This window comes from Dryobates pubescens, chromosome 2, assembly GCF_014839835.1.
Source record: "Dryobates pubescens isolate bDryPub1 chromosome 2, bDryPub1.pri, whole genome shotgun sequence".
NCBI classification, from domain to species: Eukaryota; Metazoa; Chordata; class Aves; order Piciformes; family Picidae; genus Dryobates; species Dryobates pubescens.
The window spans coordinates 17,156,509-17,180,072 of NC_071613.1; the positions used below are offsets into that span (position 1 = coordinate 17,156,509).

At 46.4% G+C, this 23,564-nt stretch overlaps 1 protein-coding gene across 1 annotated transcript in view; it reads right to left on the reverse strand.

The window, feature by feature from the left end:
• The window catches only part of ALK (ALK receptor tyrosine kinase), a 357,461-nt gene that overhangs the window by 258,879 nt on the left and 75,018 nt on the right, over positions 1 to 23,564 (reverse strand). Inside the window, exon 2 of the mRNA XM_054171222.1 lies at positions 7,217 to 7,336. Coding sequence (XP_054027197.1) covers positions 7,217 to 7,336 — 120 coding nt within the window. The remainder of the gene's footprint in view (positions 1 to 7,216; positions 7,337 to 23,564) is intronic.

A 23,564-nucleotide genomic window follows, 5' to 3' on the forward strand; every position in this document is an offset into this window, starting at 1 on the left:
AGCCCCACGACCTGGCTCTGCACAGCATGACTTTGGGGTCTACCCTGCCTGATGTGCCTCAGTCACCTGCAAGTAAAGGAGTCAGGAGAGCAGCTGGGCAGCACACCAACTCCTCTTTCTGCCTTGGGACACAGATTGTGTTCATCAGGAACCAGGAACCTCCTTGGATTTTAAAGCTACTTAGCACAAGTTAACATATTGCTCTGTGTTCTTCCTCTGCACCAGCAAGTCATACAATCACAGAATCACAGAGATCACCAAGTCCAACCTGTCACCTAATACCTAACACCTCCTGACAACCAAACCATGGCCTCAAGTCCTCACATCCACTCCTCTGACCTTGAGTTTACTAACAGGAATGCCTCTCTTCCCTCATGGCACTGATGCTTGGTCAGAATAAGCATGTCCCCACTTTCTTTCCCTTCCAACACCCAGCCCCTGCCTCACCCACAGGCCCTCAGCCACCATTTTGTGACCCTCAGGGGCTGGGCCTTGCACAAAGCCACACTGAAACCCCAGAGGAGGGCAAGGCAGAAAGGAACTCACCTGAGGTACAAGAGTGTGTCCCTTTTGGCCAACCAGAGTATGAAGGAGGACAAAAGGTGTCCTGGTGAGGCTCAGTGAGGCAAATCCCTGGCAGCTTGCTCCAGCTGCCTCAGAGGCCCCCACACCCCTCAAGGCAGCACTCTGACCCAGGGCCTTGTCCTTACTGTCTAGTGCCTTCCTCAGGAGCATGAGAGGACCCAGAGGCCAGGAGTCAGCCAAGGGCTCCTCAGAGCTCTCCAGCCTTGGGTTTCCCTCAGGAGAGGCTACTAAAGTGAGATTGCTTTCTGAAGTAAAAAAGCTCTAGAGGGGCAGGCTGAGGGGAGACCCCCTTGATCTCTAGAAGTCCCTGAAAGGAGGCTGGAGTGAGGTGAGGGTTGGTTTTCTCTCCCTAGTATCAGTGACAGAATGAGAGGAAGTGGCTTCAAATTGTGCCAGGCAAGCTTTAGGTTGGCTATTAGGGAACATTTCTTTCCTGAAGAATGATCAGGCATTGGCACAGGCTGCCCAGGGAGGTGCTGGAGTCACACTGTCCCTGGAGCTGTTCAAGAAGCCTGTGGCCATGGCACCTGGGGACATGGTTTAATGGTGTTAGGTTGACAGTTGGACTCAATGATCTTAGAGGTCTTTTCCAAGCAAAACAATTCTATGATTCTATGATTTCACCTGCTCCACAGCAGAATTGCCCCCAGGAAGAGAGCTGCGGCCTGGGTGCCAAGTGCAGGTCCCAGGGCTGTCCCGGTGCCACAAGTGTTTACATTAATCCTGTGGGAAGTGAGCCACAGCCGGATGGGCCACGGCTTAGAGAAAACTGCAATAATGCAACCATTCATCCCTTTGTGAAAAGAATCTTTAAAATGACAGCATATACTTTATATCTGCCCAGCTCCCCAGTGTGCACCAGGCATTGAATCACCAAAATCTGTGACAGCTGCTTTGTGCAGTGGAAATTAAGCTACAAAGAAGAGGGCCAGGACTCCTTTATCAATCAATTATAAGCACAGTCTTTCAAGACAGCTACAGAGAGAGGTGTGAGGAGGGGGTGTTGGGAGGACAACCAGCAATAGCTCTCATTTTCATTCCTTCTGCTCTGAGAAGTGACAGAGCTCATCCTCCACACAAGAGGTATTTGTCCACCGAGTCTCCCACGCACGCAGCAAAGGCAACAAACACATGCATTTCTGGTGCCAGTTCCGGCCAAAAGCCTGAAGGACCAACTGAGAACGATTGTTAGAAAACATGCTCCAGTTGGTGCAAAACACTGGCTGGGGGAACTGTCATGTTTTGACAATTCACGTGAGGGACCTCCTGCATGAGGTTTGAGATATCTCTAGAGAAAATGAATACTTGAGAGACAGGGAGGAAAGACATTTGTTATCTCACGGTATGTTATTTTGTTATTGAAAAACAGTTGAGCTGTCATTGGCTTATTATCTGCAGATGGAAAAGGATAAAAGAAAAATAACTTCAAAAAGTACAAATTCCCCCCAATCAGGTTTTTTCTTCTTCCTTGCCTATCACAGCCTTCACTTTAGCTAGACAGATACCGCTTTCCCTGTGATTTTCCTCCTCCTGGATTTCAGCACCATTGCACATGGCACAGATAGCACCTAACTGTCAAGCAAGAATTCTTGCATGTATAGATGAGGCTAACAGGAGCTGCTATTTTATATTTGCTCTATTAATCCAGTGTGAAGAACTCTTGTTAATTGAAGTCTTATCCTGTTACATTCATAACACTATTTCCAGAACTGTGTTAGAGTACTAAGATTGCAAAATGGATATACTTGAATTAAGGTAGTACATCACTTTTGCAATGCCTTTACTAAGAAGGCATTGATTAATTCTACCTCTGGACCATGGTATTTTCCTCCTCATTTCTCTCCTCACTTTATCTCACCTTCCAAACAGGAACTTGTAACATATCCCCTTTACTTGGTGCTGGTGAGGCCACACCTCCAATACTGTGTTCAGTTTTGCTCCCCTCAGCACAAGGATGACATTGAGCTGTTGGAGCATGTCCAGAGAATGGAAACAAAGCTGGTGAAGGTCCACAGAACAAGTCTTATGAGGAGGGACTGACTATTTAGTCTGGAGATGAGAAGACTGAGGGGAGACCTCATTGTTCTCTTCAACTCCCTGAAAGGAGGTTGGACTGAGGTGGGGGTTGGTCTCTTCTCCTGAGTATCAAGTGGTAGAATGAGGGGAAGTGTCCTGAAATTGTGCTAGGGGAGGTTTAGGCTGGATGTTAGGAAAAAGAATTCTTTCCTGAAAGAACGATCAGGCATTAGAACAGGCTGCCCAGGGAGGTGGTGGAGTAACTGTCCCTGGAGGTGTTCAAGAAACAGGTGGACATGGTACTTAGGGCCATGGTGGTGTTGGGTTGATGTTTGCACTTGATCTTAGAGGTCTTTTCCAACCAATGGAATTCTATGCCATGCTAAGCCAAGCGTCACAAACACATTATCATTCTGGAGATGCCAGTATTAGTCTGATTTGTTGAAGATTCATACAACAAGTAGTTATGGGAGCCTAACTGCAACATGAATCTATCTGGCTGGTGCCCTCTTTCTATCTTCCCTTTTGTTTGAAGTTCAGACTCCCCGAGTTTCACATCAGCACTATTTATGTGGTATCCAACTCACATGAATGCAATGGTATTTGGAATGCCTGTGCATGAGGACTTGAATTCAGCAAGCTACACATGACACAGGGGAAAAATAAAGTAATCATTAATCTGACACCTCACTGAACAACTGAGGTGCCACTGAGCATCAAATACAGTGAGAATGGCTCCAAATTATTCCAGGGGAAAATGAGTCCAAAGTCTTTTTATTTTATTCTTAGAAAAGCCAATTTAGGAAATCATGAACTCATCACAGACAACACTCCATTAGAAAGTGTGGGGGAAAAAAAAACCCAAAATCAACAACCTTGTCAAATTAGTTTTCTGAAGACATAGAGCTGAGTGAAATTTTTAATAAGCTGTTAATAGAGGCCATCCTTTGGATTATGCTTTTAGTACCTATTAAATCAGAGCTGTGAACAATTATGCAATCTTGAAAGTATCTGCTCCTCCTCTCCTGAGCTCACCTTTTGGAGATATTTTGAAGCACTCTAGTCAGTTGGTAGCTGAATCTGCTATTTCCTCCTGAATTTCAGGCCCAGGTAACTTTGTCATCCAAAGCTCCACGATTTCCTAAACCACCACTATTCCTACACCTCAGGGAGGGGATGTGTGTGTGCAAAAAAACCCACCCCAAAATCTCTAAATCATCCTGCAGAAGTATGGCACAGCCTGAGAGAATTCTGTGAATCGCTTTTGACTTTTCTCCAGTCGGTAGCACTGTCAGCAGTTGCCATCCTACCCTGTGAGGACAGGCTCCAGGTTCAGTGCTGTTGGTTGGCCCTGGGGGAAGGTGGAGGATGGAGCAGAAGGTGGTGTATGAACTGCATGAAAGCTTACACCGGGCCTTAAGAGGCACTCATCGTCTGGAACTCCTCTTACAGAAGCTTAATGGATTTTATGTAGTGGACAATTGATTTCTTATACAATACCTATACAGTAGAGAAAATTAATATTCAACCAACCAGGACAAGGAATGAAATATGTGGCTGGGTGCAGTTAATCATGTAAGCCTCAGGACAGAGTTCCATCAGTGCTGCAAATGGGAGATTAATACACCACCATGTATGCAGGAGGCATTAAAAGTTTGTTCTAGCCACAGGAAATAGGCTGAGTGTACCTCAAGGAGAACAAAAGAGCACACAAAAAATACTGAGATATAAAGACTCCTCCTGCCCTCTGGGCTGAATTCCCAGGTGATTTTGACTTCCTAGGGGTTTAAGACTTTATTTTCTGAAAGGAATGTAGATTTTGCATCTCTGAGAAGATGGATGATTAATCAATGCTTGGATAGAGACAAATCTAGAAACCTCTAGACAAAACAGAAAAAACCCCTCGTTGTGTGAATACATCACTATCAAGTGTCCTGTTGTGCCAATGATTATCTTTCAGGACTGCTGCATATAGTTTTAAAGATCTCATCCAGCACTCTTCCTGCCAGAACTACTAGAAGCTGTCTGTCAGAATTTCAATTCTGAGTGAAGGAGCACAGAACTTAGTTTGGCAGAGGAAGAGGGACCCTACCTTTCAATTTATTCAGCCTTCCCGTCAGAGACTTCTCAAATAGCTGAACACAAGGCAAAGGTAATTAAGACAACTAATATTGTCCCACTCTGGCAATGTCAGCCAGTTAATTAGATGGGTTCCATCAGATGATTAGGCAAACAAAGTTTTGACAGAAGTTTTATTGGGTACTCTGTAATCACAGTTGCTCTGGAAGCAGCAAAGAAAGCTTCTGACAGAAGTGGAAAACACTCTAGTAACAGTAAAGGACCATGGGGTTTTATTTCTGCTGATGATTTTTTGCCTGATTTTGGATTAATCACTTAATCAGAAGGCAGGAATGGTCCTGGGACAAGGTTACTCGCCTGCAGCTTGGATGGTTTAACTTTGTCATCTGCCATGCTCTGCTAAGCCCCTGCCTGACCTTCAGAGAACTGCTCAGATCCAGACCAAATAAGCAGCTGCTGTAAGGCACTGTTCATCCCTCTCGTGGTCATGGCACTTCTGGACAGAAATCTAGATTCCTGGGAAGTTTATTAATAAACACTCAAGTGCACCTAAGCTGCAGGTATGCAGAGGAAGAGAAAGAAGTGTTAAGAACTGCCCTCTTAGGCTTGGGCTATGCTTACAGGCTCGACTCAAACCATTCTATGAATCTAGTCCATGTCCCCACAGCAGTCCTCTGCATGCTGTGTATCTGAAGTGGCAGGAAGCATGTCCACACAGCGATGCTACAGAGTGTTCCAGTCTGAAATGCCTGACTTTGAGGGCTACTGCCAGCACTTTCATGTACAGGAATTCTGCCAACTTTTGGAAATGTTGAAATGCAAAGCTAGGAAAGGGGGGAAAAAATAAACTACTCCTGCCTCTCTTCAAGATTCTCCAGCAGTTTCAAGCACATGTCCTGAATTGTGCCTACTGGTGGAGAGTGAAGACTGTATTTGGTGTAGCATCTTACCAAATTCCTGCCTTTCCTTGCAAAACAGATGGTTGGAACACGGTAGAATTTGGTCTGGTGCAAGCAGCTAAAATAATTTTTGCCTAGATACATTACATTGCTCTCCATGTGACGCTGGCAGATGGAATCACTGCTTGTAGGTTTTTGAGAACAAAGCTTTCCCTCAGAACATTATTACAGAGAAGCTGCAAGAGTTTAGGAAGCAGTAATAAAGGATAAATTAAAAATCATTCTTGCAATTTCTGAGCAAACCAAGTGAGGGAAAAAAAAAAAAAAAAAAAAAAAGCTTGTACTACTGTCCCTTCCCAAATGAAATTGGTGTGTCCTCATCACTCAAGCAGATACAACAGCTAGAGCAGATATTGTATGCCAGTGGAAAGAATATATATTGCACACATAAAAGGCTGCAACATAAATTTGAAGAAATATGGGACTCCTTCATATAGGTAGGTCAAACTTTTCCCTCAAGCAGATAATTACAGGCTTGGGGTGAGTAAATCTTATTAGCCTCTCAGCACCTTATCTCCCCTCAAAGAGACTAGTAGTAGATATATAGTAGATATATTCTACTTCAGTCACTTTCTGGATTGCATGTTAGATATTGCCTTCTGCAGTCCAGTCCTAACTACAACCATCGTATTTCACAGTGGAATGGCTATGGATAGCCAGAAAATAGGTCATACCAGAGAAGAGATGAAAACAGATTCCTAGACTTGGAAAGGATGGGAGACATGAAAGGAGATGGAAAAGAAAGCTAAGTTTGGTACACAACTCTTCTCTTTATGTTATTGCTGGATGCCAACACATGGCTCACATTATCAGTCTGGAACCTTGTTTCTGAAGGAGCAGGACAGGCTGTGGCAGGCTAGGCACCAGGACATGGACCTGAAGGAGTGGGTCCAAAGGGTCATGAAAATGATCAGGGGGTTGGAACACCTCTGCTATGAAGATAGGCTGAGGAAGCTGGGGTTGCTCAGCCTGCAGAAGAGAAGGGTCTGCGGAGCCTTCCAGTACCTGAAGGGGGTCTACAGGAAGGATGGAGAGAGACTGTTTACAAAAGCCTGCAGTGACAGGACCAGGGGCAATGGCTTCAAACCAGAAAAGAGCAGATTTAGATTGGATATTAGGAACAGGTTCTTTACTACGAAGGTGGTGGAACACTGAAACAGGTTGGCATCCCTGGAGATGTTCAAGTGGAGCTTGACAGGGCTCTGGGCAACCTGATCTAGTTGAGGATGCCCCTGCTGACTGCAGAGGGGGTGGACTGGATGATCTTCGGAGGTCCCTTCCAACCCAGACCATTCTATGATTCCATGGATCAGGTACTTCTGTAGAAATGGAGATGGCCAGGGTCACACCAGGCTGTGCTGAGCTGAAACAGGACTGCTAAACCAATAAACAAGTTAGAGAGAGGCCCCAGGGCTGGCTAGTAAGGGGAAGTAAGGCTTATTAGTGCCCTCAGGGGCTGACAGTGTGGCTATTTGATCATGAATCATTTGACTTGTGTTGTTTTGCTCCAGTATTACATCAGTATCCTTAGGCAGTCAGCCACAGCCTCTTGAAGACAACATATAAATGCTACTCACTGTGTCGTCCTCTATGGGAGAAGAAAGGGGATGTATCTCTCATGACCCAGGTCAAATTCCAAGCAGGGTGAGCAGGAGGATGAGGAGGGCTGCTTGCTGGGAGATCCGACGTGCTCCGACCTTTCATTTTAAAAGAAGAAAAAGAAGAAAAGATAAAACCAAACATTATGTATGGCATAGCTGTTTGTGTGCTGCAAATCAAGTGCAAAGATCTCAACCAGCTTTCTAGAGCAGATGCTATAAGCATTGACATTCTACTGCTTCTTGGTCAGATCTTGATAAAGGCACGTGCAGGGAGACAGGAGGTTAATTGCTCTACATTGCAGAATTATTGTCACCTAGAATAACTGCCAAGTTTAATCTTGCACTGATTCTAAGCTCTCTTTGGCCTCTCAGTACCTCAGTTGTGGGTTTTATTAAAGTTTTGTTAGCACAGGAATATCCCACACACAGAACAAACCTGTAGCGACAGGACGAGGGGCAATGGCTTCAAACTAGAGCAGAGCAGATTTGGATTGGATGTTAGGAACAAGTTCTGCACCACGAGGGTAGTGGAACACTGGAACAGGCTGCCCACAGAGGTAGTTGAGAGCCCATACCTAGAAATATTCAAAGTGAGGCTCAACAAAGCTCTGGGCAACCTGATCTAGTTGAGGATGTACCTGCTCATTGCAGAGGGCATTGGAATAGGTGAGCTTTGGAGGTCCCTTCCTTCTTTTGGTTTCAGTGCAACACTAAGCTTTGCTGCAATAACAGCAAACCAATTTGTTAACACCTCTGAATAAAAAGTTTGGTAAAGCTTTCTGTAACAATAGGAATTAACTAACAGAGCAATAATTAATTCAGAGTGCTGAAGAACTGTGCTCTTGAATGGATAAATAGCAATGCATAATAAAAGACAGTTTAGAAGGTAAGAGTAAACAGGGTAAATGGCTGAAACCTTAGGGAAAACACAGCTTTGATTCTCTGAAAGCTCTGCTTAGCCTTGCTTCTCACTGCCACTGAAGAAAACCCAGACAATTTAAGAGGCCTTGTCAGAAGCTTAAATACCAGGTGTTAGCTGTGCCCTATCTCACTCTCAGAGCAATCTCACTATTAGCACACTCCTGTACTGAGTAGCAACAGCAAAATCCAGAGAAAAACAACCATTCTTAGGTCAGAGTTGCAAATCATAGAATGGTCTGGGTTAGAAGGAACCTGCAAAGGTCATCTAGTCATTCATTCATTCCTTTTATAACCAAAAAGTACACCCAGATGTAAGCAAATATTGTTCATTACTACACTTGGATATTGCCTCATTACTCACTGTTCTGAGATCAAAAAATGGTTTGGGTTGGAAAGGACCTCTAAAGGTCATCCAGTCCAACCCCTTCTGCAGTCAACAGGGACATCCCCAACTAGATCAGTTTGCCCAGAGCTCTGTGGAGCCTCACCTTGAATATCTCCAGGGATGGGGCCTCAACTACCTCCCTGGGCAACCTGTTCCAGTGTTGCACTTGCTCATTGTCTAGATCAATAACCTCCAAGATAAGGATGTACTTCACTCTCTATTATAAAGCCATTCTCAAGTGGAAAAATAAAATAATAAATAATGTTCCTACTGGCTCCATTGAACCTGGTCTCAGTGCTAAGTGATGGCACAAGAATTCACAGCACTCCAGCTGTGGTCTCACTAGGGCAGAGTAGAGGGGAAGGAGAACCTCTCCTGAACTGCAGGACACACTCTTCATAATACACCCCAGGATACCATAGAGAATGAAAGAACTGTTCAGTACATCCCCTATACACACGCCCCCAGAACAGAATGGATCCAGTTCAATTTATTTTAACCTAAGAAGTTTTTCTCCTATTCTTTAAGGATTAATTTTGGAACTTCATTTCAAATGATTTGCTTTGGCTGTTGCTCTGAACCCGAAGACAAGAAGATTGTATCAGATGTTATGAATCTTTCCCAATTAAGTTATCTTCAGAGAAAGATGCTGGGTAAAAGGTTTTTGTATAGCCAAGAGGCTACTCTTCACAGTGAGGAATGATTTGATTTCAGAGTGAGCTATAGGTTAGGAGAAGGAGAGACTTTTCCTCTTCCACCTCAGGGCATTTTACATCCAGAAAGGTAATTACAGAAGACTGTATCAGCTAAATAGATGCTTCTTGTGCAGCAAGGGTAATGCAAATGCAGACCAGAGTGGGGCCCAAAATGATGAGGTTTCCCCCTCTCTAAACCAATTCAGATTGAAGCCAAAAAGCAGTAAGAACATTTTTGTTCTCTTCTTTTGAATGTCCTAACCTTCCATTCCAGTTGTTTGCACCAGGGTGCTCTATCACTTGTCAACAGTAATCCTAACCTTTAAAAAAAAATGAATGGATTAGCAGGTGGAAGCTGACAGCTCCATTTTTAGCAGCCAAAAGTATGGCAAGGTCCAACAGAAGGTTCTTTGATATTCCTGCCTAAAGGAACATCCAGCGCCTAATCCTGACCCAAGGTACTCCATCACAGCTAGAAACATGCACCTGAAGAGGACATTTGACATTCCTGCTTTTAAAGCTGTGCAAAAGACTCATCTCCTTAGGGGATGTGAAATTCATTCAGCACACCAAGAGTTTGGGTTAAAAAACCCCTAGCAAATGGCTGCTGTGTACTGAAGTCAAGCCTCAAGGCCACAGAGTCATTAAATAAAATATTTATATATTATTTTAATGAAAAATCTCTCTTTAGTAGCATAACCTTGTGTGCTCACATGGAAAAAATGGAACAACAAAAGAAAAGCTTTTTACTGGGGCAGTTTAAAACAAACAGGATTTCCTCCCTTTTTCCTCCTTCTCTGGAAGAAGCAAGAGCTATCCCCAGCAATTAACATCCTTAGTTTGCTAAAGTGTAGTGCAATGCAGAAAGGTAATTGAATTTTTATCAAAGCATTCATTCCTTTTATAACCAAAAAGTACACCTAGATGTAAGCAAATATTGCTTATTACTACACTTGGATATTGCTTATTACTATACTTGGATATTGCTTCATTACTCAGTGGATTAACTTTCCCACTGTTCTGAGATCATAAAATGGTTTGGGTTGGAAGGGACTTCTAAAGGTCATCCAGTCCAACCCCCTCTGCAGTCAGCAGGGACATCCCCACAGCCCTGGTTGCCCAGAGCCCTGTCAAGCCTCACTGTGGCTATCTCCAGGGATGGGGCCTCAACTACCTCCCCTGGGCAACCTGTTCCAGTGTTCCACTACCCTCATGGTAAAGAATTTGTTTCTAACATCCAGTCTAAATCTGCTCTTCTCTAATTTCAAACCATTGCCCCGCATCCTATCACTGCAGGCCTTTGGAAACAGTCCCTCTCCAGCCTTCTTGTAGGCCCCCTTCAGGTACTGGAAGTTGTTCCCAGGTCTCACTTAAGCCTTCTTTTTTCCAGGCTGAACAACCCCAGCTCCCTCAGACTGTCATTGTAGCAGAGGTGCTCCAGCCCCTTGATCATTTTCCTCCTCTGGACCTGCCCCATCAAGTCCACGTCCTTCCTGAACTGAGGGCTCCGGAGCTGGACACAGTACTCCAGGCGAGGTCTCACCAGAGCAAAGTTGCAGAGAGATGTTATTCCCAGTTCCACAGTGAAAAATGTGAGGTAAGAAACATGCATGAACCTATCCTCTAGATTTTAGAGTTGCAACAGATGTGTCAGTGAAGAACTGAGATCAGTGTGTACTTTCAGCTACACCTACACCTGGGGAAAAAACCAAAACACCTCTCAGAATCACGTTTGTTTATGTGGAAATCAAAAGTCAACGTCAGAAGTATTTGTGGCTCTGATTTGTAACAGCAATCAAGAGAGTAGTTCTTGGCAAATATTACAATGATGTGTTTAGAAACAGCCTCCATTAAGGGCTGGATGTTCCAATCTCAGCAAATGCCTGACATTTCAGAAAAGGTTATTCCAGTTCTAAGGAAAAAGTACCAATTTGCCACAGAAAAGGCATTCCACAGTTATCTTCTCCTCTGGTAAAAAACAAACCAAAACAAGCAACCCACAACCAGATGCACTCAGGACGAAGGCAACTTCATTTGATTAAACAAACAAAAAAATCTGCCATGCAGCTGACTGCATCAAGTGTGGAAACTGTGTAGACTTCTATGAACCAGAAGCAGATCAAGGACATCCTAAGAAGAGACAGACTCAACACCGCAGGGAATTGAAACCCAACATCCCTACCCTGCAAAGGACCTCTCAGGACATTTATGAAATATTTATGCAATCCTAGATGGCTATGACCAGCAAAGTATTTGAGCTCATCATAGAATTGTTTCAGTTGAAGAGACCTCTAAGATCATCTAGTCCAGCTGTCCACCAACTACCAAGGCCATTAAAACATGTCCCAAAGTGCCATGCCCACAGGTTTCTTGAACACCCTCAGGGATGGGGACTCCACCACCTCCCTGGGCAGCCTCTTCCAATCCCTGACCACTCTTGCAGCAAAGAAATTGTTCCTAAGATCCAACCTAAAGCTCCCCTGGTGCAATTTCAGGCCATTTCCTCTAATCCTACCACCTGATACTAGGAAGAAGAGACCAGTCCCCACCTCCCTCCAACCTCCTTTCAGGGAGTTGTAGAGAGCAATGAGGTCTCCCCTCAGTTTCCTCTTCTCCAGACCAAACAGTCCCAGTTTCCTCATCTGCTCCTCACCAACCTGTTCTCCATTCCCTTCACCAGTTTTGTTGCTCTTTTCTGGACACTCTCCAGCCCCTTCTTGTAGTGAGGGGCTCCAAAACAACCCAGTAACTCAAGGTGTGGCTTCTCCAATGATGAATACAGGGGGATGGTCACTTCCCTTCTCCTGCTGGCCACACCATTCCTGATGCAAGCCAGGATGCTGTTTGCCTTCTTGACCACCTGAGCACACTCTGGGTCACGTTCAGCTGGCTTGTCTCTGTCTAGCTGAGAGTGCAGACACGAGCAATCCTTAATAAAGGATTCCTGACCCCCTGTCTCCACAAGAGTTCCTAATTTCAGGTTTTGAGGGGCAAAGGGATGCAACCAAGGGGAAAAAGGTTGCCTGAGAATTCCCAGTGAGCTCTCAGCTTCACAACTGATCCTCATGATCAGGCTAGAAGTACTCACACAGCCTCTTAGAAACTTTCCTTTCCCCCCCTCTTCCCATCTCCAGACAGGACTCACTGAGCGCCAAAAGCGCAGTCTGCCGAGGTGACCAAGCAGCACCAAACCCAACAAACAGCCCAGGCAAACACTCTGTGAATAATCCATAGACTCTGCTCTGCTCACACAAACCACTCTACATGACATGCAGAAGCAAAACTCAGATTCTGTTTACAGTCAAGCTGGAGAACAAGGCAAAGGGCAAGCTCATTCCGTGCAGGTTCTTGCTCTGAGTAGTTTACTTACACTAACAGGTGGATGTACTCCATGGTTTCTCTTTATAAACCCTTTTCTAAAGTACAAAAGTGTTCCCTGACAGCCTGCCAAGTTTGTCTTTTTCACTTGGAAAATACATTTAATAATGCATTACATGGCAATGATTTTATGTCATATTGAAAGCCTGATGAGTGCAAATAAACGATAGCACGTGTGTGTGTGTGTGACCAAACCTGGAGGGCTGCAGAGAAGAAATTGGCATTTAGAGGGCTGCAGCAGCAGACCTGTGGATAGTGGAGTCAGTCAGACATACACTGCATGAGGCACAGAAGTGATCAACAATGCTGCCTGGCAGATGCTTGATGAGTAAATTTGGGATTAGCATACACTTCCTGTACATCAAGCATGTGTCACTAATAAAACTCTATTTAATTCAACATCACTCTGATCCTTCTGGCCCTGACTTTTTGTTTTCTCTTTGTAAAGGCTGATTTGAACTTTTCTATTAACTCCTTTCTGTTAGCATTCCCCCCCTCCTTTTCACAGAGAACTTTAGATTTGAAATGCCTCAAACCTGACTAATTCAATCAGCAAATCAGTACCCCACAGGTCAGTTATCTTCCTACCAACTAGGCAGTCCCTCTGCCTGTGATACCCCATGGACAAATCTTGATGCAAGGGGAGTCTGTTAAGTCTGGGAGACACCATCTGATGAGCAGACTTTGGCTCTAGGAAGAAGAGGAGCATGAAGCACCCAAATTACAGCTCCATCAAGGTATCATGACAGGGAAGTATTAACCAAGTATTATGTGCTGCTGCTGCTTGTTACAGGGGGCAAAGAAAATTAACATTTTCCTGTTAAAAATAGAAAGGGGAAGCAATAGTCTCCTGTTTGCTACTTTCTTTGCATTCTTCTTAGTGTTTGCATGCATATTGTAAAATCTGAGAAGTTTGTTTGATCTCTTCTTTGAAAGCAAGTGGCATACAAAGAGTATTTAACCCCCCACCCCCAATTAAAATGGCCAAGCTTCTGTTCTACCAATACAGTTTAAAAATACACTGCCATCTAGAGCATACCACTGCATCTGGATACTCTGCAGCTGCTGAAGACCTGCCCAGTAAAGACACCACAAACCAGCGATGAATCATTGATTAAGAGCTGAGGATCTCAATTACAGACCAGAGAAGAAATGGCTTAAAGTTGTTACTCATTTGCGTGCACACAAGAAACCTTTAAAAGATCCAACAGCAGACTGATCTTTGCTCTAATAATCTTCCACAACACAATTAAGCATCTCTGTAGGCAACACAGAGAAAACAAAGGACTGAGTGTTAGTAATTGAACTGCTCACAGCTCTGGTTTGTCTCAGCAGTGGCTGAGGCTGCAGGCAGGACTGTGTCAAGGGATGCGCTTCCCCTGCTTGTCTAGCCTGCAGCTCTGCTAAACAAAGGGGAAAGCCCTTGAGCAGCAAAGCCCCACAAACAAGCACATGTTCTGAAGTCTGCATACCTCTTCACTCTACCAGCTTTTAGATGTTTTCAGATCACAGCTGGAAGAGGAGTGTTGGAGTAATGACTTTGTGTGGTTGTGGTATTCCAACACAGGGCAACAGCTGTTCTTGTCTGTGGACTGATGACCAGTGCCCCTGAATGACTGCCCAGGTCTGAAGTGCAAACCAGAAGCCATTATGTCGTGATGTTTCCTGCAGTACAGACAGACCTCCAGGCACTGCAGACAGCAAGGAAGTGCAAGTTAAAGTCTGTGGAATGGGCAACCTTTCCACTAAGGCACACTCAAGTCCATCAGGTTGCAGATGCTCTGAATTTTTTCTTTATGTGTGAAAACAAAGTGATCCTTCTGTGGCTGGCTGGGATATTTGTCTGTTGCAGCTCTGAAAAACCTCCAACAGAACAGCTGAAAGGCAACATCAGTCTCTGGGCCATGTATGTCAGCCTCACAGAGTTCCTTCATTTGCACTCACTGGGAGTCCTTACAGTGTCTGCTGGACTGGCCCCTAGAAGGACTCCGCTACAGTGCTCCTTGCCCAGCTGATTATGAGGTGTGTATATTTGGAGCATATACATTGGTATGGCAACCAGTATGCTTGCTACACCAGCACATACATCACAGATACACCATCACACAGAAGCATACAACATTAGGGGTTGGAAGGGATCTCAAGAAATCACCCACTCCAACCCCCCTGCCAGAGCAGAATCACCTAGAGCAGGTCACACAGGAACACATCCAGGTGGGCTTTGAATGTCTCTGGAGAAGGAGACTCCACAACCTCTCTGGGCAACCTTACTACACCACAGTAACTTTTCTGTTAGGGGGATTGCCATACCAGTATATATGCTATACCAGTATGACTCTTGTCAGTCATAACTGGGCTCCTGACCCCACATATTCCTAGTGTCCACCTATTCATGTGGCTCAGATTATTCCACACAACTGTTCAGGTTGGAAGAAACCTTTGAGACTATGAAGTCCAACCACTTGCCTAGAACTCTCAATCCCATCACTACTGCTAAGCCACTGCCACTGAAACACATGCCTCAGCACAACATCCACACGCCTTTTAAATGCCTCAGGTGATGGTGACTCCACCACCTCCCTGCCAGCCTGTTCAGTGCTTGATATCCCTTTTTGTGAAGAAATTGTTCCTAATCTACAACCTGAACCTTCTCTGGAACAACTTGAGGCTGTTTCCTCTTGCCTTATCACTTATTGCATGTGAGAACAATGTCCACCTCTCTATCAGGTCCCTTCTGGGAGCAATGAGGTCTCTCCATAGCCTCCACTTTTCCATATTAAACACCCCCCGTTCCCTCAGCCATCTGTCACAAGACCCTTCACCAGTTTAGTTGCTCTGCTTTGGACATGCCCCAGCATCTCAACATTTCTTGTAGTGAGGGACCCAAAAGTGAGCCCAGTACTCAAGATGTGGCCTCAGCATTTGCTGAGGACAGAGGCACGGTCACTGCCCTAGACCTCCTGGCCACATTATTCCTGATGCAGGCCAATATGCTGTTGGCCTTCTTGGACCACCTGGGTTCAAGCTGGCTCATATTCAGGTCTTTCTCTGCTGGGCAGCTCTCACTCTGCCTACAGCCTGTAACATTGCATGAGGTTGTTGTGAGCCTCTTCTACATGTACTTTCCCTAAAATTTACTGTGGTCTGTACTCAACATAACCTCTAGAAGCACAGTGGTCAGGCTTTCCAGAAAAGAAAAAAAAAGGGGGGGAAAAAGTTGTTTTGATAGTGTTTAAATAATTCATGGCACATACTGACTTCAAACCACACAGTGCCTGCACCTTAGAGTCCTGCATAGCTACTTCCATATTTAATACACACACCCAGCTGGAGTTTCTCATCAGGTTGGCACACATCCCATAGCATCTCAAACTAAAGGGATTAAGGAAAAGGGGAAAAACAAACCCAGCAACAACCTCCTGCTCTTTTTACACTTAAATCCCTCTTTTGTACCAGACAGACTGTGTACTAAACCAGAATGAATAGAGATCCTTCCACCTCTAAGCAGCTATCAGTGCAGCACAGCTGCAGACAGGGAGACACTCAGCGGCCCACAGTCCCTGCAGATTCTAATCCAAGCACGTCTCTCTCTCAACATCTGCCTTGTGATTCATATCTCTTGTTTTCAAGGTGTGGCCTTCAAGGCTCACTTCTTTTTTTGTCTCCATATTTCTTAAGTGTCAGTGGAGAAAGACATAAGTAAAAAAAGGAAAAAAAACCCAACCCTTGGATGTTTAAATGTCAGGGGAGTTCATACCTGCAGGCTTCCCTGCACACCTCTGTGGTCTGCAGGAGACCTTCCACCCTCAGAGCAGACAGCCTGCATCACCTTTCAAAGACTTCTTTGATCAGGATGATAGTAGTGGTAACTCGCCTCTCCTCCCACGCTTTCATGCCATGTCAGTACCTCAGGTTCTGGAAACACTCAGCAAAGTTTAGGAGACAGTTTTTCATTCATACATAGCAACTAAATGTCCCTTTCCAACTCAAAGCCATTCAAAGTCACACACAATCTGATCATTTCAAACCCACTCTTACACTGCAGCTCAGCACTGAGCTTGGATGGGTTAAAAACTGAAGTTCCTTTTCAAACACCGACTGCACACCAGAAGGAAGGACAACCCTCCTTCCCATCTCTGCTTTGCCTGATTCATCCCTTTCCCTGGAAACTCACATTCACTGTATCCTATACTACAGATACAAATCACAGAATGTTAGGGGTTAGGAGGGACCTCTGGAGATCATAGAGTCCAACCCTCCTGCCAAAGCAGGATCACCTAGATCAGGTCACACAGGAATGTGGGTTTTGAATGTCTCCAGAGAGGGAGACTCCACAACCTCTCTGGGCAGCCTGCTCCAGGGCTCCAGCACCCTCACAGCAAAGAAGTTTTTTTCTCATGTTGAGGTGGAACCTCCTGTGTCCCAGTTTGTGTCTGTTTTCCCTCATCTTATCACAGGGCACCACTGGAAGGAGCCTGGGTCCTTCTTCCTGACACCCACCCTTCGGATACTTAGAATACATAGAATAAACCAGGTTGGAAGAGACCTTCAAGATCATCGCGTCCAACCCATCAACCAATCCAACTCCGCCCAAGCAGCTAACCCACGGCACCAAGCACCCCGTCAAGTCTTCTCCTAAAAACCTCCAGCGATGGCGACTCCACCACCTCCCCAGGCAGCCCATTCTAATGTGCAATCACTCTTTCTGTATAGAACTTTTTTCTAACATCCAGCCTGAATCTCCCCTGGCGCAGCCTGAGACTGTGTCCTCTTGTTCTGGTACTGCTTGCCTGGGAGAAGAGACCAACATCCGTCTGTCTACAACCTCCCTTCAGGTAGTTGTAGAGAGTAATAAGGTCACCCCTGAGTCTCCTCTTCTCCAGGCTAAGCAACCCCAGCTCCCTCAGCCTCTCCTGGTAGGGCTTATGTTCCAAACCCCTCACCAACTTTGTTGCTCTTCTCTGGACTCGTTCCAGCAAGTCAACATCCTTCCTAAACTGAGGGGCCCAGAACTGGACACAGTACTCGAGGTGCGGCCTAACCAGTGCAGTGTACAGGGGCAGAATGACCTCCCTGCTCCTGCTGGCCACACTGTTCCTGATGCAGGCCAGGATGCCATTGGCCCTCTTAGCTGCCTGGGCACACTGCAGGCTCATGTTCAGTCTACCGTCGACCAGCACCCCCAGGTCCCTCTCAGCCTGACTGCTCTCCAGCCACTCTGACCCCAGCCTGTAGCTCTGCATGGGGTTGTTGTGGCCAATGTGCAGAACCCGGCACTTGGATGTATTAAATCTCATGCCGTTGGACTCTGCCCATCTGCCCAGCCTGTCGAGGTCCCTCTGCAGAGCCTCTCTACCCTCCAGCAGATCAACTCCTGCCCCCAGCTTGGTGTCATCAGCAAATTTACTGATGATGGACTCAATGCCCTCGTCCAGATCATCAATAAAGATGTTAAAGAGCAAGGGGCCCAGTACTGATCCCTGGGGCACACCACTGGTGACTGGCTGCCAGCTGGATGTGGCACCATTCACTACCACTCTCTGGGCTCGGCCCTCCAGCCAGTTCCTAACCCATCTCAGTGTGCTCCCATCCAAGCCATGGGCTGACAGCTTGGCCAGGAGTTTGCTATGGGGAACGGTGTCAAAGGCCTTGCTGAGGTCCAGGTAGACTACATCCACAGGCCTCCCCACATCCACCAGGCGGGTCACCTGATCATAGAAGGAGATCAGGTTGGTCAGGCAGGACCTGCCCTTCCTAAACCCATGCTGGCTGGGCCTGATCCCTTGGCCATCCTCTAAGTGTTGCGTGATTGCACTCAGGATGACCTGCTCCATAATCTTTCCTGGCACTGAGGTCAGGCTGACAGGCCTGTAATTCCCTGGCTCATCCAACCGGCCCTTCTTGTGGATGGGTACCACGTTGGCCAGCTTCCAGTCATCTGGGATCTCTCCAGTGAGCCAGGACTGATGAAAAATAATGGAGAGTGGCTTGGCCAGCTCATCTGTCAGCTCTCTCAGCACCCTAGGATGAATCCCATCTGGTCCCATGGACTTGTGGGGGTCCAAGCTGCTGAGGAGAGCTCCTATCACTTGCTCATGGAACACAGGGAAACCATGCAGCTCCCTGGCTCCCTCTGCCAGCTCTGCAGGCCAGCTGTCTGGTAGACGTTCTTTCCAGCTAGTAAAAACTGAGGTAAAGAAGGTGTTAAGTACCTCTGCCTTTTCCTCATCCTGTGTTACAACATTTCCTTCCATGTCAACCAAGGAGTGGAGGTTGTCCCTGCCCTTCCTCTTGCTATTAATATATTTATAGAAGGACTTTTTGTTGTCCTTCACATCAGAGGCCAGTTTAAGTTCCAAATATGCTTTTGCCTCCCTAATTTTCCTCCTAGATGCCCTAGCAACCTCTTTAAACATTCCATGGGTTGCCTCACCTTTCTTCCAAAGATTATACACCCTCTTTTTTTCCCTTAGTTCAATTAAAAGTTCATTACACAGCCAGGCTGGCCGTCTGCCCCGGCGGCTCCTCTTCCGGCACATTGGCACAGCCTGCTCCTGAGCCTTCATCAGCTCTTTCTTGAAGCAGGTCCAGCCCTCCTGGACCCCTTTATTTTTAAGGGCTTTCTCCCAAGGAACCATCTGAATTATTTCCTTGAGCAACCTGAAGTCCGCCCTCCGGAAGTCCAGAGTGGAGGTCTTCTTGCTGGCCCTCTTAGCTTGACTGAATACTGAAAATTCTATTATTTCATGGTCACTGGCCCCTAAACAGCCTCCGACCACCACATCACCCACCAGCCCTTCCCTGTTGGTGAAGAGGAGGTCAAGCATAGCCTTGCCCCTGGTAGGCTCACGCAGCACCTGGGATAAGAAGCTGTCCTCCATGCAGTCTAAGAACCTCCTAGACTGCCTCCTCTCTGCTGTGTTGAGATCCCAGCAGATGTCAGGCAGGTTGAAGTCGCCCATAAGGACAAGGTCAGGAGATCTTGAGACAGCCTTAAGCTGTCTATAGAATGCTTCGTCGACATCATCCTCCTGGTTGGGTGGTCTATAACAGACTCCAACCAGGATGTCTGCCCTACCGGTCTTCCCTCTAATTCTTGCCCACAAGCATTCAACCTGATTGTCCCTAATCTCTAGCTCAATGGCATCTAGTGCCTCCCTGATGTACATGGCCACCCCTCCACCCCTTCTTCCTTGTCTATCTCTCCTGAAAAGCCTGTAGCCATCAATTGCAGCACTCCAGTCATGTGAGCTATCCCACCACGTCTCCGTGATGGCAACTACGTCATAACTTTCCTGCTGCAACAAGGCTTCCAGCTCCTCTTGTTTGTTTCCCATGCTACGTGCATTAGTGTACATGCACCTCAGCTGGGCTGCTGGTTTGGCCTCTGACCCTAGCTTACTGCCCCCAGACTCTTGCCTGAGGGGACTAGTTTCAGCCCCTCCCCCCTTCGAAACTAGTTTAAAGCCCTGTCGATGAGAGCTGCAAGTTCCCTCCCCAGAATCTTTTTACCTTTGGGGGACAGGCCATTCTCATATACTGTGACCTTTCCCCTTCTTTGGGACAGATGTACTCCATCTGTTGCCAGGTGGCCTGGTGCAGTAGACATTGATCAGATCCCCTCTCAGCCTTCTCTTCTCCAGGCTAACCAGCCTCAGGGCTCTCAGCCTTTCCTCATCAGACAGATGTTCCAGTCCCTTCATCATCCTCACAGCCCTCCCTTGGATTCTGTCTCCAGTAGTTCCCTGTCTCTCTTGAACTGAGAAGCCCAGAACTGGACATGACACTCCAGATAAGGCCTCACTAGAGCAGAGGGCGGGATTACCTCCCTCAACTACTTCTTTTTCCTTCTTTTGTGAAAGAAGCTTTTTTGGCCATGTGCAGCATCCTTCCTTCTTCCTCAAAGAGCATGAGGCAATGCCCAGAACAGTCTCTCATCCACCACCTGGCAGAAGCCCACCTGAGGAGCAAGCTAGCTTTGTTTTGCTACCCAGAGTGCCAGCTGCAAATGGAGGCCAGTAAATAGTGGTTATTTGGAAGCAAGCAAGCAACAGCACTGGCATAAGTCAGCCTTCTTTTTCCGCATCACTATCATTAGTAGTATTCTCGGTTTTGTGAAAGGAGAGAACTTCTGTGCCTATTGCACAAGCACAGAGGAAAGATAATGTCATCAGAAGGCTCAGTACTGCTCCCATGGAGAGGAATACAAATTCAGATGGGGTTGTCTTTAAAATCAGCCATGCCCATCTCTTAAAATTGAAAACAGGCCACTGTTTTCTGGGACACTTCCTAGGGACATTTTCCCTTTGAAAGAGGCATAAATCATGAAGGGATAGTTCCATTGTAAGGACATAGGACTGCTGGAGCGAGTCCAGAAGAAGGTCAAAAAGGTAATCCAAAGGCTGGAGCACCTCTGCTATGAGGACAGGCTGAGGGAACTGGGGTTGCTCAGCCTGGAGAAAAGAAGAGTCTGGGGGGACCTTAGAGCTGCCTTCCAGTAACTCAAGGGAGCCAACAGGGAGGCTGGAGAGGGATTTTTCCTAAGGGTATCTAGCAGGACTAGAAGAATGATTATAAGCTGAAGTAGAGCAGGGTTAGACTGGATCTTAGGAAGAAGTTCTTCAGAACAAGGGTGGTGAGACTCCAGAATAGGTTACTCATAGAGGCTGTGGATGTCTGCTCCCTGGAAGTGTTCAAGGCCAGGTTGAGTGAAGCCTAGGGCAACCAAATCTAGGCAAGAGGCACTGCCTGTGGCACTGGGGTTGGAGTAGATGATCTCTAAGGTCCCTAGCAGCCTAAGCCATTCTATGATTCTACAGAGGCTTGACTGCAGCACACAGAAAGGAGGAAAACCTTTAGAAAGGTTACTGCAGCTCCAGAGGCTTTGTCCCGCTTGGATACATGGAATAACTGAAACTTTGCAATCCAAAGGTGGCATTTTGGGAGGAGGACCTTTAAGTCTGTGCCTGCTGTACCAAAACATGAAGTGAACCCTCGGAGGAGTTCGAGGAAGCCCTACACGTGTACAAGAGACACAGACTGTAAAGCAGTGACAGCTATGCATTTCCTGCCATTGGTCTGGCTGAGCCCATTGGTTTGTTACATCAGGCACTGCTGTTGAGACAGAGTGTTGCAGAACTGCAACACACAGGCAGGGTGCTGCGGTAGCAGAGGAAATACTAACCATTTGTTATTGGTAGGCAAGCTGCATTATGGCTAGAAATAGCAAAAGGGTGCAATGACTATTTCAATCTAAAACACAGCTGTCTTGGCAGTAACAATAAAAACTACTTCATATTCCCTTTACTGGGAAGGTTGCCAATGTGCTCACACTGTCTATTTTCACTGCAACATTTAATTTTGCTTAAGGTAAAGGACAGTATCTCTGAACACAACCAGAGGGATATTCAGATGTAAAAGTACTTCTCAAGGAAGTTGTGCAAGTGCTGCCGAAATCAAGGCCACAAAGTACCTGAGCAAAGCAGGAGAAACCCTGTCCAACTCCCCTGCCAGAGCAGGATCACCTACAGTACACCTACACAGGAACACATCCAGGTGGGTTTTGAATGTCTCTGGAGAAGGAGGCTCCACAAGAGAATCGCGGAATTGTCAGGGTTGGAAGGGACCTCAGGGATCATCTAGTTCCACCCCCCCTGCCATGGGTAGGGACACTTTCCACTAGATCAGGTTGCCCAGAGCCACATCCAGCCTGGCCTTAAAAACATCCAGGGATGAGGCAGCCTGCTCCAGGGCTCTGGCATCCTCACAGTGAATAAGCTTTTTCTTATGCTCATGCAGGACCTCCTCTGCTCCAGCTTGCACCCACTGCCCTTTGTCCTATCACAGGATATCACTGAGGAGGGCCTGGCTCCATCCTCCCAGCCCTCATCCTTCAGAGCTTTCCTCAGATGCATCCAAACTGGGCAGAAAAGCTGTGCTGAAGAACTGGTCCAGAAGGAGCTGAAATATAAGGAGCTGTAAAGCAACTAGAAGACATGGACCACATGGAAAAACCTGGACATCATGGATTTGCTGCAGAACGATGTGCCTCTGGCGTGCTTAAGTACTAAGGGTCCTGGGGAAGCCTGGCATTAAATGACCTGCTCAGCTTCACATTGCAAAAGGGTAACAAAGTTCAGAAAAGAAAACAACTTCTGCTGTTGTCTTCTCCCTAGAAGTCCTCACTTCTGCTGGTCCAGCCTTGTCTCTATCAATGGCTTCACTCCAGTTTATGAGAACAAAATGCTGAGCATCTGGAACAGAGCCAGCATGTGGATGGGGTTTTGAACTGTACAAGCATAAAAGAGCCTTGCAGGAGTGTCTAGGACAGTGAGATATTATACACCCATTTTTGCTTTTCATGCACAGATTCACAGAATGTTAGGGGCTGGAAGGGACCTCAAAAGCTCATCCAGTCCAAGCCCCCTGCCCAAGGAGCATCACCTAGAGCAGGTCACACAGGAATGCACCCAGGCAAGTTCTGAATATCTCCAGAGAGGGAGACTCCACAACCCCCCTGGGCAGCCTGCTCCAGGGCTCTGGCACCCTCACAGGGAAAACATTTTTCCTCATATTTACATGAAACTTCCTATGCCTCAACTTCCACCCATTGCCCCTTGTCCTATCACTGGGCACACTCCCCAGGTTCATGTCCCTCTGCATCCTTCCCTGCAAAAGAGAAATCATTTGGCTTCTCTTTCCCCTCCCCAGAACCTGTGCTGTTCAAAAAAAGCATTTCCCAAAGTGATTACTGAAAGGCCTGTTTGAGAAATGATTACAAATGGCTTAGTTAACTGCTGCAGACAGCCTCATCAGTCATCATAATGTGGTCTCAGCGCCAGGCTCATCAGGACAGGCAACTTGTCATGACAGATGACACCTCTTCAAGAAGGCTTCCTCCCATGGCTTTTCCCCAGGAAAGTCCTCCTGAGATAAGGTCCTTGCA